General features: G+C 50.7%; 1 protein-coding gene and 1 long non-coding RNA gene across 4 annotated transcripts in view; one reads left to right on the top strand and one right to left on the bottom strand.

Annotated features, from left to right (window-relative positions):
- SHB (SH2 domain containing adaptor protein B) overlaps positions 1 to 15585 on the bottom strand; it is a 136773-nt gene that overhangs the window by 37743 nt on the left and 83445 nt on the right. For all 3 annotated transcript variants that reach the window (XM_032306804.1, XM_032306805.1, XM_032306806.1), the window contains exon 3: positions 11081 to 11296. In XM_032306804.1, the coding sequence (XP_032162695.1) occupies positions 11081 to 11296 (216 nt within the window). The remainder of the gene's footprint in view (positions 1 to 11080; positions 11297 to 15585) is intronic.
- On the top strand, positions 3956 to 5875 carry LOC116570143. The gene is made up of 3 exons (XR_004277296.1): positions 3956 to 3990; positions 5461 to 5528; positions 5784 to 5875. It is a non-coding gene; the product is annotated as an uncharacterized LOC116570143 (long non-coding RNA).

Here is a 15585-nt window from a genome sequence, read left to right as displayed (position 1 = left end):
TATGGGCTGCAATAAGGCCAGGGAATGAAGGAACCACAGCAGCTTGGCATCATGGAAAGGGCATGAACTCTAGACTTAGACCCCTGTTTGAGTCCTGCCTCTGCCATTACTGTGTGACTTTGGGCAAGTTTCTAAACCCCTCTGAACCTTAGTTATCTCTTCTGTACAACACGGTCATCTACACTTATACCATAAAGGATCACTACGGAAGTAGTTAGTCACAGATGATGTACCAAAGTCCAGGCAGGGCCCCCTGTAAGTGGTGATGCCCTCCCCACGGTCACACCCAGGCTTTGAATACTCCCCTCTCATGTACAGAGGAGGACAGAGTGCCCTGCATCAGAAACCACCTTCTTCCCTGGGGCAAATAATACATTATATGTTAATAAAAATAATTAATAATTAGAGAGAAAAAAAAGAAACCACCTTCTTTTTCCCTAGCCTCGGCTGTAAGTCCTGACTGAACTGGAAGGTCCAAGAGGCACGACATATTCTCCTTTGTTCGGAGCTGAATCCCCAATGCCAAGGACAGTGCCTGACGTACAGTAGATACTCGATGTCTACCAAAAGAGTAAATCTCCACCTGGGTCAGCAGGACTGTAAAACCTCTATGCATCAACGGAGAAAGGAAACTTGGTAGCTGGACTACCACCTCAACTTATTTTAAAACATTCTGAAGATGGCTTAACTTTTACCGAGGGCTTCCTATGCCTGGGGAGGCATACGTGAGGCCTGATGGGACCCTCTCCTCTGACCCCCACAGCGAGCCCAGGACATGTCAGGGTAATTTGTCCAGGTTTTAGAAACAAGGCCTGGTGCAGGCCAGCAGTCCTTCCAAGCCAAGAGGAGAGGGCTGCCGTATCAAGCAGCCCGTCTCAGCTCCTACCTGCTCCCCTTCTGCTTTGGGATTTAAGCCCTGGAAGGCCTCCTCTCACCTGGGGGTGAGGGGTACCCGAGGGGTACCATGCCCTGGGGAGGGGCAGGGAAAGTCAGTGGCCCGGCAAACATCCTCCAGTTGTCCCAGCTAACCAAGGATGTGGACAGTGGCCTCGGAGGACAGGGACCATTCAAAGCCAGCTAGAAAGGAGAAAATGGAGCCCAGGGGCCTTGGGCCCCAGGTGAGACCTGTGATGTGTTCCAAGCTCAGTGGCTGCAGTTTTCTGGCTGGCCTGGGGTCTCTGATCCACCAGCTATCCACACAGGACAGGGTCCTTTAAGCAAAGACAACAAGGATTAGACAACTGCTCGGAAGGAGTGCTCAGCCCACTGAAGAGGCTTCTTTACGCCTTCTGTGGGTGAGGCAGAAATGAATATACAGGGTGCCTTTGCAAACCACATGGAGCTCCCAGAAGGGGCCTGAGAACACAAGGGCACAGAGAACATAATAAAGGTGGCCAAGGCACTCCTTCTGCACAGTCCCTGGCACTGCTCCCTCCATTCTGCCAACAGCCAGACCTCAACCCTGGTGGGTCTGTGTGTGTGTGTGTGGGGGGGGGGGGGGTTGGTGGAAGGGAGTGTGGAGGGCAGGGGTGGAGAGGCACACAAGGAGCTGCTGCCCAGGCAGCTGTGAGCCCCCCAGGGGGGGCGAGGACGGAGACAACAGAGTGGTCTGGGAAGCTGGAGTGGACCACATGATCCCCGGAGTCTCTAAAAGCACCGCAGACTTTCATGACAATGTGTGAACACCTGCAACTGCCTGAAACTGTTCCCATGACAACGGCTTTGCTGCTTCGACTTTCTACACATACATTCTGAGTTACCTCATCTGCTCCTCCCCGCACCATCAGTACTAGAATTCCCATTTTACAGATGGAGAAACAAGCCTGAAGAGGCGAGGCCCCTTTGCCTTCCAGTTCAAGGGCAGGCCTCACTCTCCACCTCCCCCCCACCTCGTTCTGTGCGTGAGAGCTGCACCTCCACATATCGTAAGACTACAGGCGGCTCAGCAAATGTTTGGTCTGTGTTCCAGGACTGCCAACAAGAGGCCTCTGTGTTCACCTCCCAGACGCATGCAAGCCCCGGGGCACCACGCTGCCACATCTCGTGGGCAGAGCCTGAGAACAGAGGTCTTCATTGTCAAAGGAGGCAGCGGTGACTCCCCAAGAAGCAGGGCATTGGACAGGCTGTGAGGCAGGCGCCAGGATGCCGCTTGGGTTCCAGGAACGCCATCTGGATTCCAGGAACACTGTCCGTGCATGCACACCTAAGCCTGGGCTGGGGAAGGAGGCTCTGGAACAAGGTGGGGTGGGGGAGGGGTGTCTTCGTCCCCTTATTCTGCACCCACCATAGGAAAGAGGCACCAGTACCTGGTGCAAAGACCCCTACCCCAAGGGCTGCTGCTCAGCCATGGCAAGTAGAAGGATAAATCCTAATGGAAATGGTGAAATGATCCATATGCAGAGACCTTTACAGCTGCCAAAGCAAGCCATCTTTATTGTTGTAACCCATTTTACAGATGAGAATCGGAGGGCTGGAAATGGGACTGATTTGGCCCAAGTCAACAGCTAGATTTGAACTTGGACAAAAAATAGTAGTTCATGACGATAGTGGTACCAAAAGCCAGCGTCCACTGACCACTCACTGTCCCAACTCTCAGCATGAACTACGACCTCATTTGAAGATGAGGAAACAAGGAATTTGCCCTGGATCACCCTGTTAACAAATGGCAGCACAGGGCTTCAAACCCAGACCCTGCGGCTCTGGCATCTGAGTTTCTGTGCACTCTGCTAGCTCTGGGCTGGGCTCACCCGTCAGATGGAAGGCCTGCTCATGTCTGATGCAGCGTGTTTCCTGATGCTTACACCGACAGACGTCCACAGACAATCACTTAGAATCCCAGGGCCAGACTTTCCCCCATCCATGAGCCTCGGAGGACCTGCATGGTGGGCAGCTGTGGAAACATGTCTCCCCATCTAGGAGCCCCAAATCTCCAGGCAAACTGTGTATAGGTTTCTGCTGCCATCCCTCGGGGGTGGGGGGCAGTGAGGGAAAGGGAGAGCGACAGGAGGGGAGGAGCCAAGTGGATGGCCCTCAGGGGCCTGCGTACCATCCACTGGCACATGACTCTCTCCACATACAATACGGCATCTGGACACCTGAACCAACGCTCGGACAAGTGTGGACACACCCTCAGCTTCTTCCTAGGAATTCAGACCAGAAGGGGCAACCGGGGCAATTACCAGTCGTGCAAAAATGCCCCTCCAGCTGCAGGTCCTGCCCTCAGCCTTGTGTGGACAGAAGACAGGCGTACGGCACGAAAGAATGATTTGAAAATAAACCATCTCTGTGGGAGCAGGCTGCCTCATTACCTAGGTATTCTAGTGTCCTGAAGAAATCATGGGGTTGGTTTTCCTGAGACAGGACTTACTGAGTCATTTAACACATTTCTGCATGTTCATTATGTGCCAGGCACAGATCTAGGCAGGGGCCCAGGTGGAACGAGGCAGGCAGAGTCTCTGACCTCACAGAGCTCCAACAATCTCTATCCACAAGATTTCTGCCCTACCAAACAGAATAGCAAAGAGTCTATCAAATCTTTGTGTTTTGTTTTTTTTTTTTTTCCACACAGGAGACAAAAGCACTAGAAGGAACATTTCTATCTATCAATATAATTAGTAGACAAACCAAAGCTATTAAACACTAGAACACTAGTGTTTTCCTTTCTTTTCTTCTTCTTCTTTTTTTTTTTTTTGGCTACTAAATGAATTCATTCATATGTCAAGTAGAAAAACCAACTGGAAAAACCTGTCCTTCAGTAACATATTAGCCAAAGGAAGCGAGCGATCCCGGTTTTCTTCGTAGTCATTTAAACCCCCCTTTTCTCCACAGACCTGCTGTCGTATGTGTTAAACATTAATTACAACTGTTATTCATTACATGGCAAAAAGCTCCCCATACAAACAAAACTGTTAATTTCCTCACATACCCAAGGCATTCTGGGAAGCTGTGCAAGAGACAGGAAGCCTCACAGGAACCCCACTGGGGCCAATAGTAAGGAGGTGGCGGAGTGGATCTGGGTGTGCCAGGTGATGGTGGCAGGTCTAACACTCCCTGAGGAACCTTCTGCAGAGGCTGAGCCTGTTTGTTCTGAGCACACAAGGATGAATCACGGGGCTTGATGGGAACAGCAAGCCCAGAGAAAGTGTCTGGTGCACAGAATATCCGTGCTCCCAGCTCCAGAGCCTTTGTGTTGGATAGTGACAGGTCATGAGGTGAGCACGGAGTGGGAGCCCCTGCTTCTGCCTCCACAGCGACCAAAAGCACATGGCACTAACACAAGGTAGAGGCAATGTTCCACCCTTTTTCTGCACTTGAGCTGTCAAGGCAGCAGTGGAAAGAGCAAAGATTTTGCAGGTAGTCTAACCTGGGTTCATGAGCTGTGTGACTGTGGGCTCTCGGAGTCCGCCCGAGTACTGTCATCTGTGTGATGACAGTGAAACCACACCCACCTTGCAGGTCTTCATCAGTGGTGCTCACTAAATGTTAATTTCCTGTCCTTTCCCCCATTTCCCCCCTTACCTTAATAGGATTATTTTAAATTAGCCAACTGAGCTGCTTTGGAGATGACTCACAATTGTTTAGGAAACAGACATACCCAGGACCTTACTTGCCCTCTCTCTGCCCTTGTGGCTTTACTTGATGAGGCTGGGAAGGTGTCAAAACTCAAGAGGATGCCTGGGTAAGGGATGACCAAGCCAGCATTAGCAGCCCCCCTGCAAGTCTGTATCTGGCTTTCCATTATGCACCCCTGGGACAGAGGGGTCCTAGCCCAACCTGGGTGAGGGTGGGGAAGGGACTGCACATTTCTAGGAAGGGCTTCCTGGAGGAGATAGTGTTGATACCACTAAGCTGAGCTGTGTGACATCCCCTCTCTCTACCTTCTGACCCCAGTACCTAACACATAACATGTACAAGGTACACTGTAGGTGCTCAAAGCAAAAGTCCTCAGGTCAGCAGCATCAGCAATTCTTGGGACCTTGTTAAAAATGCAAATTCTCATGCCTCATCCCCAGAAACTACTGCATCAGGAACTCTGAGGAGTGGGACCCAACAATCTATTTAATGTTTCCTTTGTGTGAGTCCCCTACTTGGCTCCTGAGCAAGCCAACCATGGCTAGAATGGGGAGGGAGACAGGGGAGAAAGGCAGTGGGGACCCTCTCACACCCAGGGACCAGTGGCCCAATCTTTGCGAAGGACTGAACAAAGAATGGGAGCACTGGGTGGCTCACTGCTGGAACCACTGCAGGAATGGAGGCCAGGACTCCCAGCTAAGTACTGCTTTCCATGGCACCCTTGCTACTCAGTGCCAGGTGCAACGAGGAATGAGCTCTGCTAAGTGGGGCTATGTGCCTTCCAGTACCTCTTCATGGAGTATTGTTTTAATATTAAATTAAATTTTATTTAATACAGTAAACCTTCCCTGAACACCAATAACCGTTCTTTCATGTGTGACCCTTTAGGGCTTACAAAGTCTTTTCAGCCAGACCTTTTCCTGTGATCATTATAGAAATGTGGTGTGACAAGAGTTGTAAGTATCCCCTTTTTCTAGATGGGAAAACTAAGGCTCAGGGAGACTGAATGGCCTGTCTGAGGTGGCACGGCTGGGGAGTGGTGGAGCTGGCCTGTGGACTTAGGATTGTCAAACTCCGTCTACTGCACCATGGACTCCAAGCATGCCTAACACTGTCCAGGGCTTTTGAGCACAGAGCAACTTGCAGAGAGGCTAGTGGGGAAGACAGACAAATTCCCAAAATAACTATGTTTAGCACTGTCTTCTCTTTAGGTCTGTCTTCTCTCTTTGCTGGAAAGTAGACCTGTGGCCGGCTGAACCCAGGGCATTGTCTGAAAAGTAGCTTCAGGGGGGACCAATCTTCAGTGGGTGGAAAATGAGAAAATGAGAAGACTTTGTTCCTGTATAAGATTTCAAGGATGCCCTGCCGCCTGGCTCCTTGAGCAAGTACTCTGATCATTTGCTTCTCAGAGGCAATTATAAATCATTAAGAATGTGGCTGTTAACTCTACTCATTGGATTAAAAGGAAACTTTGTGGATGGCCTGACTGACTCTGCTATGAGGTCCCTGGCAGTTCTCCTCGCCTATCCGGGCCTCAGTTTCCCCAGCTGGACAAGGAGGAGTGGGATGCCATGGTGTGGGAGCCCCTCCCTGTGCTGGACGGTGGCAGAGCATGACTAACCCATGGGATGGGTACGGTCACCCCCTGCCCCATCCTGGTACGAACTTTCGGGATGGGGCTCCCACTGGATCCTCTCTTGAAGCCATTCCAGATGGGAACACACATCCCAGTAAAGTCTTCTACCAGAGGGAGAAATATGTACAAGGGCAATGAAAGGCTTATAGCAGCACACCTGTGGGTTCCAACCACATTTTGTGCAGCATCTCTGACAGAATCAGGGAGCCTAGACGTCAACTGGGTTTGCGCTGGGGTTTGGGGTTGGACTTCACAAATCCTGGCTCTGTGGCTGACTAGCCATGGGACCCCTCTCTTTGGACCTCAGTCTTTTTTTTTTTTTTTTTTTTAAAGATTTTATTCATCCATTCGACAGAGAGAGATCACAAGTAGGCAGAGAGGCAGGCAGAGAGAGAGAGAGAGAGAGAGGAGGAAGCAGGCTCTCCGCTGAGCAGAGAGCCCGATGTGGGACTCGATCCCAGGAGATCATGACCTGAGCCGAAGGCAGAGGCTTAACCCACTGAGCCACCCAGGCGCCCGGACCTCAGTCTTTTTTATCAGTAAAATGAGGAAACTCATTTCCCAGAGGGTGGCTATGAGGATTCAGTGAGATAATGGACGCAGAAAGTGCTCAGTCAATGGCCAGCACTTCTGTGATGTGGTTCCCTTAAGCCTCACTGACACCGTCTGCAGTGGGCACATTTCCCAGGTGAGAAATCCGAAGTTCCAAAGATAGGTTCAATCCCTGTCCTCCCAGAGGCCCCTCAGAGATGTGAGGACACTAATCCATACCACCCAGAGCCAATGTCTGCTTCTCTAGATTATGCTCCCAGCTCCTCTGCCCTACCCTGGGGGGGCCACCTCCTCTGCAGGCTCCATTCATCCATGTCACAGACCCTGCCACGGCCCAGGGCAGATGAGACCCTCCAGACCAATCCATGCCTCCCCGAGACAGTGTGGTATCCCCCGAGGCTGCTTTTCCTGCCCCACACTGGGCAGAGCTCCACAGAGCCATGGTGTGGGCCCAGAGCTGCCTCTCTGAGGGCATAGGGCCGGGCAGGAAGGCCATTTCTAGACCTTCCTGCCGCCTTGCAATTTGTTGCTGTAAAGAATCCCAGAGCGTGAAGTCAAAGCATGCCAGGAACTAAAACTACCATCTCTGAAGGCAGTTGTTTCTGCCAGGGGGGAAGGGAGCTGACAGCTTGATGGCAGCCACAGCAGCTCGCCGTGCACCGTGGGGTTGCAGCCTGCCTCTTCCTAGGAGTCGGCAGTGCCAGAAACCTGACCAGTCGTCTGTCCTGGGGGCTAGGATCAACAAAGGCCGCGTGTGCGGGAAGGGACTCCAGTGCTGGGCCACAGTTGGCTTCTGGGAGGAAGAGCAGGCAATGAAAGCCCAAGGCTTTTTGGAGACCTTGTGGTATTTCTCACCCGCCTGGCCACAGAATTCTAGGACAGGGGAAGACTTTAATTCCCAGGAAGCCAGAACCACCTCACACCCTGTGACAGCTATTCTCATGGCAACTAGGGAGTGATAGTCGAGCCTTCCCGAGGCAGCAACCCCGAAGCCTCAGAGTACGGCTTAGCTGGGAAGGGTCTAACTTCCACAAAGGCTCGTCTGCAGCTGGGAAGGGTTACTTCTATGGAGATGCCAAAGCACACCTTTGAGAAATGCCTGTTTCCATGAATGCAATACTGGACAGCGCTTAGAAAGGAAGTAAGCACTTTTGCTTTGCAGGCTGAATCGTGGAGATAATTTAGAGCCCCCCAACCCCCCGGTCTCTGATTAGCATGGTGGGGTGCTGAAACACGGAAGCAATCCTGGAGGGGACAGGCCACCCCCACATGGCTGGGCAAGCCTCTACCAGCAAGCCTGCCTCAACTGAGCTTCTGCTTGCAAATTCCCATTGAGGGGAAGCACATGATAACTGCCAGGTAGAGAGCACATTCTTCCCACTCACCTGGACCCTGAATCCCGTGGCTCCTTCTCAGGGGGCCCAGCTCTGCCCTTTGGAGCTCCCTTACAATCCATACCCTTTGGAAATTTGAAAACACTGCCAGGTTCATTCATCCAGGCTAAAAATGCAGAACCAGAGAACACAGGAGGTGGAAAGAGCGAGTAATGATTTTGCCCCGCCAGTTTTAATCCCATACAGAGGCTCCCCAGCTACAGATCCTGCACCCTGGGCTCCCAGGACCCATCAGAGAGCTCCTCAAAGTCTAGAAAAACCACGTGGCACATTTCAAACAGGTCTTGTAAGAAGACAGGGCCTAGCCAAGCATGGCCTTGCTCCCTGACGACACCACTGACTTGCTAAAGTGTGTGCGCGTGGAGATACCCATGTGCGTGCACATACACATGGGAATACAGTCCGTCATTCCTGGGCCGCCATACTTCTGGGTTTACAAATGCAACCCCAGCAGCACTCAAGCTGTCCAGTTGAGTTGTTCCAACTCATTGCCCTTATCTGGAAGGTGGCCCTTCCACCTCTCACTCCTAACTCGAAAAGTTAAGGTCCTGTAGGTTAAGTGCTTTTCACTTTAACATGCATATGAGGGCACCGGGTGGCTCAGTGGGTTAAAGCGTCTGCCTTTGGCTCAGGTCATGATCCCAGGTCCTGGGATTGAGCCCCACATCAGGCTCTCTGCTCAGCAGGGAGTCTGCTTCCCCCGCCTCTCTCTGCCTGCCTCTCTGCCTACTTGTGATCTCTGTCAAAAAAAAAACCAAACACACACACACACACACAAACCATGCATATGAATCGCCTGGGGGCCTTGTTAAAACAGATCCCAACTCCATAGCTCTGGGGTGGGGCCTGAGACCCTGCATTTCTTACCAGCTCCTGGGGAAGCTTCTCGTCCAGGGACCACGTTCTGCGCAGCCTGGGGCCAGACCAGACTAGAGCATCAAAGGTACCACCACCCTCAAGTGACCCACTCGTCAGTCCAAGGGGAGGCCCCACACCTGTCTGCAGTGCTATCTCACACCAAAGGCCCTAGGTGTCTGGGAGAGCTGCCACATGAGTCCTTTAATCAAAACAGTGTTCGCAGAAAGAAAGCTCTTGGATGGCACTGGCCCCATTCCAGCTCCTCTCGCGCCCAGGAGGAGCAAAGCCCCTTATCAGCCATGCCAGGGGAGAGGGGTGGTCCTTGGATTCCCTTGTGCCAAGGGAAGATAGGAGGCTGTGAAATGCGCGGAGGCAACCTGACCTTCAACCACACGACTATGCTTGCCTCTGGCTCATGGCCAGGCGCTCAGAGCTTGGCAGGCAGAGACCAGCACCTAAAAGAATTAACCACATGATGAAAGAAACGTTCTACCAGAGTTGAGAGCAATAAACTCAACAGGCCCAGAGAGGCAGTAGAAAAGCCCTCGGGATGTGTGGCTGTGTCTCAGGGAGGGCTCACAGAGATGGCAATATTTGCGCTGGGTCTGGAAGGAGGCACAGGATTTTTTCCATGGCACAGGAGGACATTTAGGCAGAAAGAATGGGGTTTGCACACCACATACTACGTCCAGGGAACTACTGGGGTATAATGTGGCAGGAATAGGTAGAACATCAACTGAGGGGATCAGGATGGGGGTAGGCGGACGCCCCACTGCTGAGGGCTAAAAAGGAAGGGTCTAGTTATGCATGAAAAGGGGGGATTTCAGGCAAAAATGAATCTTAAATTAAAAACAGAAACTCCCCTATGGACCTGGGTGGCTCAGTTGGTTAAGCATCAGACTCCTGATTTTGCTCAGGTCATGATCTCTGGGTCAAGAGACTGGTCAGGCTCTGCGCACTCAGCGTGGAGTCTTGCTTGGGATTCCCTCTGTCCCTCTGCTGCTCCCCCTGTGTGCGTGTGCTCTCTCTCTAAGAAAATAAAATCTAAAAAAAAAGAAAAGAAAAGCCGTCCTTTTGGACTTTTAACGTGGCAAGAATTAAATGAGTCATTCAATGCCTCTTTTTTTCACATTCCTAAGCTCTTAGATGTGTAAGAAATCTTTTGCATCTGGCTCTTCACCTTCTAACATTAAGCTGAAGCATTTTCCTCAGCTGTTATAAACTCTTCGTCAACATCGCCTGTGAAGAGCAGTACAGTATTCCACTTAACCAATCTCTGTCTGCTGGACATTCAGGCTGTTCCCCACTTTGCATAATCATAATGCCTTTTCCGAGTTTTCAATCATAACCCTGGAAGGGATGCTTAGAATCAAAGGTTGTGCACATCAGCTTAAGACCTGTGACACATGTGGCGGGGAGCTTTCCAAAAGGTTGTATGAGTGGAATTTTGGTGCTGGGACAGATTTCCAGATTCTGCAGAACCGAGTGAGGTGGAGGGGGGCACCCCAGTCATTCTCAGCCAGGCTGAGAGCGGGTTTGAGGTCAGGATGCGCCCATGCCTAGGCTCCGTGCCCAAGCTGGGACAGGAGACGCAGTGACCCTGGGTACTTGCAGGCCTATTACAGCTGTATAGCTAGATGGAGGCACTGGGCTCCCTCAGGCCCAACAGGAGCCACTCTACAGGTTGGTCTTCTTCTAATTGGTAAGAAAATTCCTTCTAAAATCTTGACTTCAGTGAATTAGAGCAATACCAACAGGACCAAGACAGTCAGACAATGAGATCACACAGGCCGCCTGTGAAGACTAGGGAGACTGGAACCAAAGCCCTAGGGGCCAGACCTTGGATTTCCATTTGGCCTGACCTGGCCTCCCTTCCCTCCAGGACTCTCATCATCTTCGAGGGGCCCAGGTGGACTAGAAAAGAGGACAGCCCAGCTCAAGTGGATTCTCAAATGAAGCCCCATGGTTTACATGAACAAGAGGGACCGGTGCCCATACCCCCTTTGCCGAAGGTGAGTACTGAGTGTGGGTCAGCAGCCCCCTCTGAGCGGGGCCACTGGCTCCTTACCTGCCAGAGCTGGGATGGTGACCCTGTTCCACTCCCATGGCTGGTCGTACTCGTCGGCGGGCCTGTCGTCGTCCTGGGGCAGCTTGCTCTCCCGCAGTCGGGGGCTGACCGTACTTTCGGAGTCCGAGTCGACACTTTGGCCCTCAGGTTCATAAGGGGTGTCGTATAATTGGATACCTTTGTGATGAGACCGGACACTTTCTTGCCTCTGAAACTCTGCAGGCAAAAAGGAAGGAAGCAGAGATGTAACAGGTGCACAAGGACTTCCTCACCTGGGACGTGCCAGGTGATGCCCATAGGAGTCCAGTCACCAGCCAAGAAGGGCACAACTGCACAGGAACAGGACCCTGTTTCTCAGCTTGAACTATCCCTCCCCACCCCCTGAAGGCAGCATCTCTGCTCTCACAGGGCAAGGCTTCCTCACAACAATCTCAGGCTCCTGGACCTAAAGAGAGAACCAGAAGGTTTGCCGCCGCCATCTGCTCCTTCACTGTGGTCTGTAAGGGGCAGGGCCCAGATGTGCACATGATCTTCCAGGTGTTCTGACATCAGCTTGGAACAGAAAGAGCCCTCAGCCCCCTGCTTTACGGGTGAACAGGGTCTTCCCCACAAGGACTATTCCCCATCCTCTGGACTCTCATTCTCTACCTGAAAAATGAAATTAGGCCAAATGACCCTCCAGTTTTCCTTCAGCTAACAAGTCCAGAGCCTCGCCAGGACCACCATTTTCTCCCCTACAAAGTCCCACGAGCACCCTTGTCTCTGTGTTTCTGCCTCCGCCAGAGCCTGCCTGTCTTCTGACACAATGAGCACATCCGAGGGACTTGAGAGCACATGTCCAGTTTCACTGCTAAAGTGGGGAGACTCAATCCTTTGGAAAGGATGCCAAGGTCTGGTCCTTGGTGGGCTGAAGGGTAACTGCCCATTTAGCCCAGGCCCCAGACAGGGGGCACCCATTACCTGCTTTGATCCTAAATACCATTGTGTGAAGGGCCTGCATGGGGCATATGGAAGGGGTTCACTGGAGAGACTGCTCTGAGGAGGCGCACTAAATGACCAGAATTCCCATGGCACAGGGGCTCAGTGCAGGGCCTGTAAGGGACGAGGCAGCGGGGGAGAGAGGACACGTGAACTGACAAGCGAACACAGGAGGGCTGGCATTCCCTGTGGTAGTAATGAGGCAAGCCAAGGCGGGGTGGCTGGAGCAGACAGACAGACTCACTGCCCTTCTGTTTCCCTGTGGTAATAATATAACTCTGTCATTTTAACCAGTTTTAATGACACAGTTCAGTGGCACGAAGTACATTCACACTGTTGTAGAGCCATCATCACAACCCATTCCCAGAACTTTTTCCTCTTCCCAAACTAAAACTGTACCTAGTACATTCTAACTCCCCATGTTGCCCTCTCCCAGCCCCAGCAGCCACCATGCTACTTTCCGTCTCCATGAATCTGATACCTTATGTAAGGAGAACCGTATGGTACTTGTCCTTCTGCGACAGGCTTGTTTCACTTGGCATAATGTTTATAAGGTTCTTCATGCTGTAGCACATGTCAGAATTTTGTTTCTATATGAGGCGGAATAGAACTCTGTCTTTTCACTGCTCACTTCTGCTGGAGCACTGGGTTCAAGGAGGTGAGAGGGGAGAGGCAGGGTTTGACATAAAAGGGGTGAGGGTTGTTGAGAGTGAACTGTTTAAAAGGACTCCTTTTTTTTTTTTTTAAGATTTTATTTACTTATTTGACACAAAGAGAGAGATTGAGAGAGAGAGTATGAGTGGGGGGAGCAGGCAGGCAGAGGGAGAGGGGGAAGCAGGCTCCCACTGAGCAGGAAGCCCAATCTGGGGTTCGATCCCAGGACCCTAGGATCATGACCTGAGCCAAAGGCAGATGCTTAGCTGACTGAGCCACCCAGATGCCCCTTAAAAGGACCCTTGAGACATTCACCAAATCAGAGATCCAATGGCATAAAGTCATGGTAGAAGGCCAGGGACTTACGTGCCTTGGAAGAGGAGCTGACAAGACACCTGGTGACATCAGCCCTTCTGAGCGAGAGCGTTGTTTTTAGGCTGGGCTTCACGTTCCAGGGCCAGCTCACGGGAATGACGATACTCCCTGCGCACACGCCCTGACACGGCAGAAGCCAACTGATGTCGTGCCCGTGCTGTTAGTGGGGACAGTAACTGACGGGACGGTAACATTCCCAGAGCTCATAAAGTCATACACCAGCTTCATAACTATGTTGTTCCCAAGTACTGCCTGGGTGATTCCTTTCTATTTTTGCTTATGCTGCCTTACTTTTTAGAGTTCATAAATTTATGAGAAAACTTTGATATAACCACCCATAAGACATCATCCTTTACTAAAAACAGTGGATCAGCGTGAAAAGAATGAATGAGAACAAACCAAGCAGGTAGGTCCTACTGCCCGCTGGGCGCCTAGCACAAGGTCTTGCTTTCTCTCTGCTGAGAAGGGACATGAGCCAGTGCTAGTGAGCTGAGGGGTGTGTGTGTGTGTGTGCGCGCGTGCACGCACGCAAGCAGCACGCAGAGATACTTTCTTTGGCAAACACTTTCTCTTTTTAGAAAGAGAGGGAACAAAATGGAAAAAACCTCTCATTATATGGTTCTCACGCTTAAAATCCTATCCCCTTCTAGAAGACGTCCCATACTTTGGCAAAACATGGCTTTACTGCATCCCCCGAGTAAACTGGGATCATTTAATAGTTTTAAGGATATTGTTTTCCTTTTTATGGATGAGGAAGAGGAAAAGAAAGAGCTATAAAAGGTAGGACTTGGTCACTTCAAAGTGAATACCGACTGTAAGATGCTACAGACACCTCTGTAATTCACTAAACCTACCAAACTACCGAATCTGGTCTGGGGCTGTCGCCATCCGCGTCTCTCTCACTGGTTCTGTGAGTGCAGTCTAGCCTCCTGTCCTTGGAAAAGTCTGAGGTCTGAGGACACTGGGGCTTCATCTGACAGGCATTAGAAGACCACCCTCCTCTTCGCCCTACTTTACAAGCAAGATCAGCGACCACTAACGCACTTTGCGTGAGAATCACCATTTAATCCTGGCTACCGCGAAGCAATTCACAGATGCGCATCCATAGGCTTCCAGGAGTCAGGCGTGCCCTTGTTCTCCCCCTCCCGGAGCCCGGCCGCAAGCAGATATCCAAAGAGTGCGGGTGGGGTAAATGAGCGACAACTGACAGCCAGAAACCACTCCTTACCCCTAAATTCCCGTTAATTTATGGAAGTCCCTGACAGCAGTGATAAAGTATGTGGAGCGATATGCCAAATGCATACAGTTTAGTATTACACAATATGCAGGAGACATGGATATTCTACATAAATACCAGCATAAAAGGAAAACATGTGCAGTGAACAGATTAGCTATTAAATCAGAGGGGCCTGTGCGTACACCTCTCATACAGAATTTATTGTTCCAAAGGCATCTGTGCCTTCCTAAAGCTGGGTTAGTAATGGTATGCAGTTAGGGCAGGGGATGTTATAATGGTAATCATTAAGCCAAGCTTCCCCCTGTAGTACATGGTGAATTCAAATTTTCATTAAGGCTGCAACAATAGGGAACAGTTAAGTAAATTATGGCACGCTAACTGGATGGAATATTAAGCAGCCATTAAAATGATAAATCTGAAGATTATGTAGCTACATGGAAGAGCGTGCATGAAATTATGCTCAGTTAAAACGTAAAATACAAGATTGTTGACATGTTGAGCAAACTGCATAATGTGGGCTTTCGAAACAAGTCCTGGCCACTGTTTGGAGATGAGGCCCCAAAGGGAATTCTGGTCCTGCTTAGGAATTGCTGAACACTGTCATCACACACTTTGCCCACAATATGCACACTTTGATGACACCAATGTTGTCAGTATAGCCACACACGAATAAAGGGCCGACAGCCTGAAAGGCGAAGGTAAGCAGCTACTGTGCATGGAGGAAGGAATTATTGTGTAATTATTTCTGAAAGTTGTTTTAAATAATGAATTAGGATGCCAGGGAAGAAACAATGTAATTAAGACAGGAGCCCATGAAAGTAAATACGGTTTGAAGCAAGATTGGGCTTACAGGAGCTATGTGCATTTCCGAAGCAGCTGCCCTTCCCTGAGAAAATGCTCATTTAGGGATCTTCTTCTTTCCCAGGAGAGGTTCACCCAGGGCCCCAGGAAGTCAAGGGCCAATGCACCAGGTCAGCTCATCAGACATTACTGTCCCCTGCCTAATGACTGGACCCACCCCCCTTATTACCCAGACTGATCTGTGAGGGTCGAGAGACTAATCTCACAGGGGGAGCTGGTGACCATATGTTTTAAGTCACAAGTTATCTGGACATCACCTACTATAAATTCATGGAAAATGACCTTTAATACCAGTGGCAGGCTGTGATTTCATGCCTCTTCAGCAAGGAGCAGATCATTAAATTAACAGGGTGGGGATTTCTGTTGATCTCTGGAATGGAAAGGGTATCAAGTGGAATCA

The sequence above is a fragment of the Mustela erminea genome, chromosome 12 (assembly GCF_009829155.1).
Source record: "Mustela erminea isolate mMusErm1 chromosome 12, mMusErm1.Pri, whole genome shotgun sequence".
Taxonomy (NCBI): domain Eukaryota; kingdom Metazoa; phylum Chordata; class Mammalia; order Carnivora; family Mustelidae; genus Mustela; species Mustela erminea.
The sequence above is the reverse complement of the archived record's forward strand: the minus strand, read 5'-3'. Positions and strand labels throughout refer to the sequence as shown.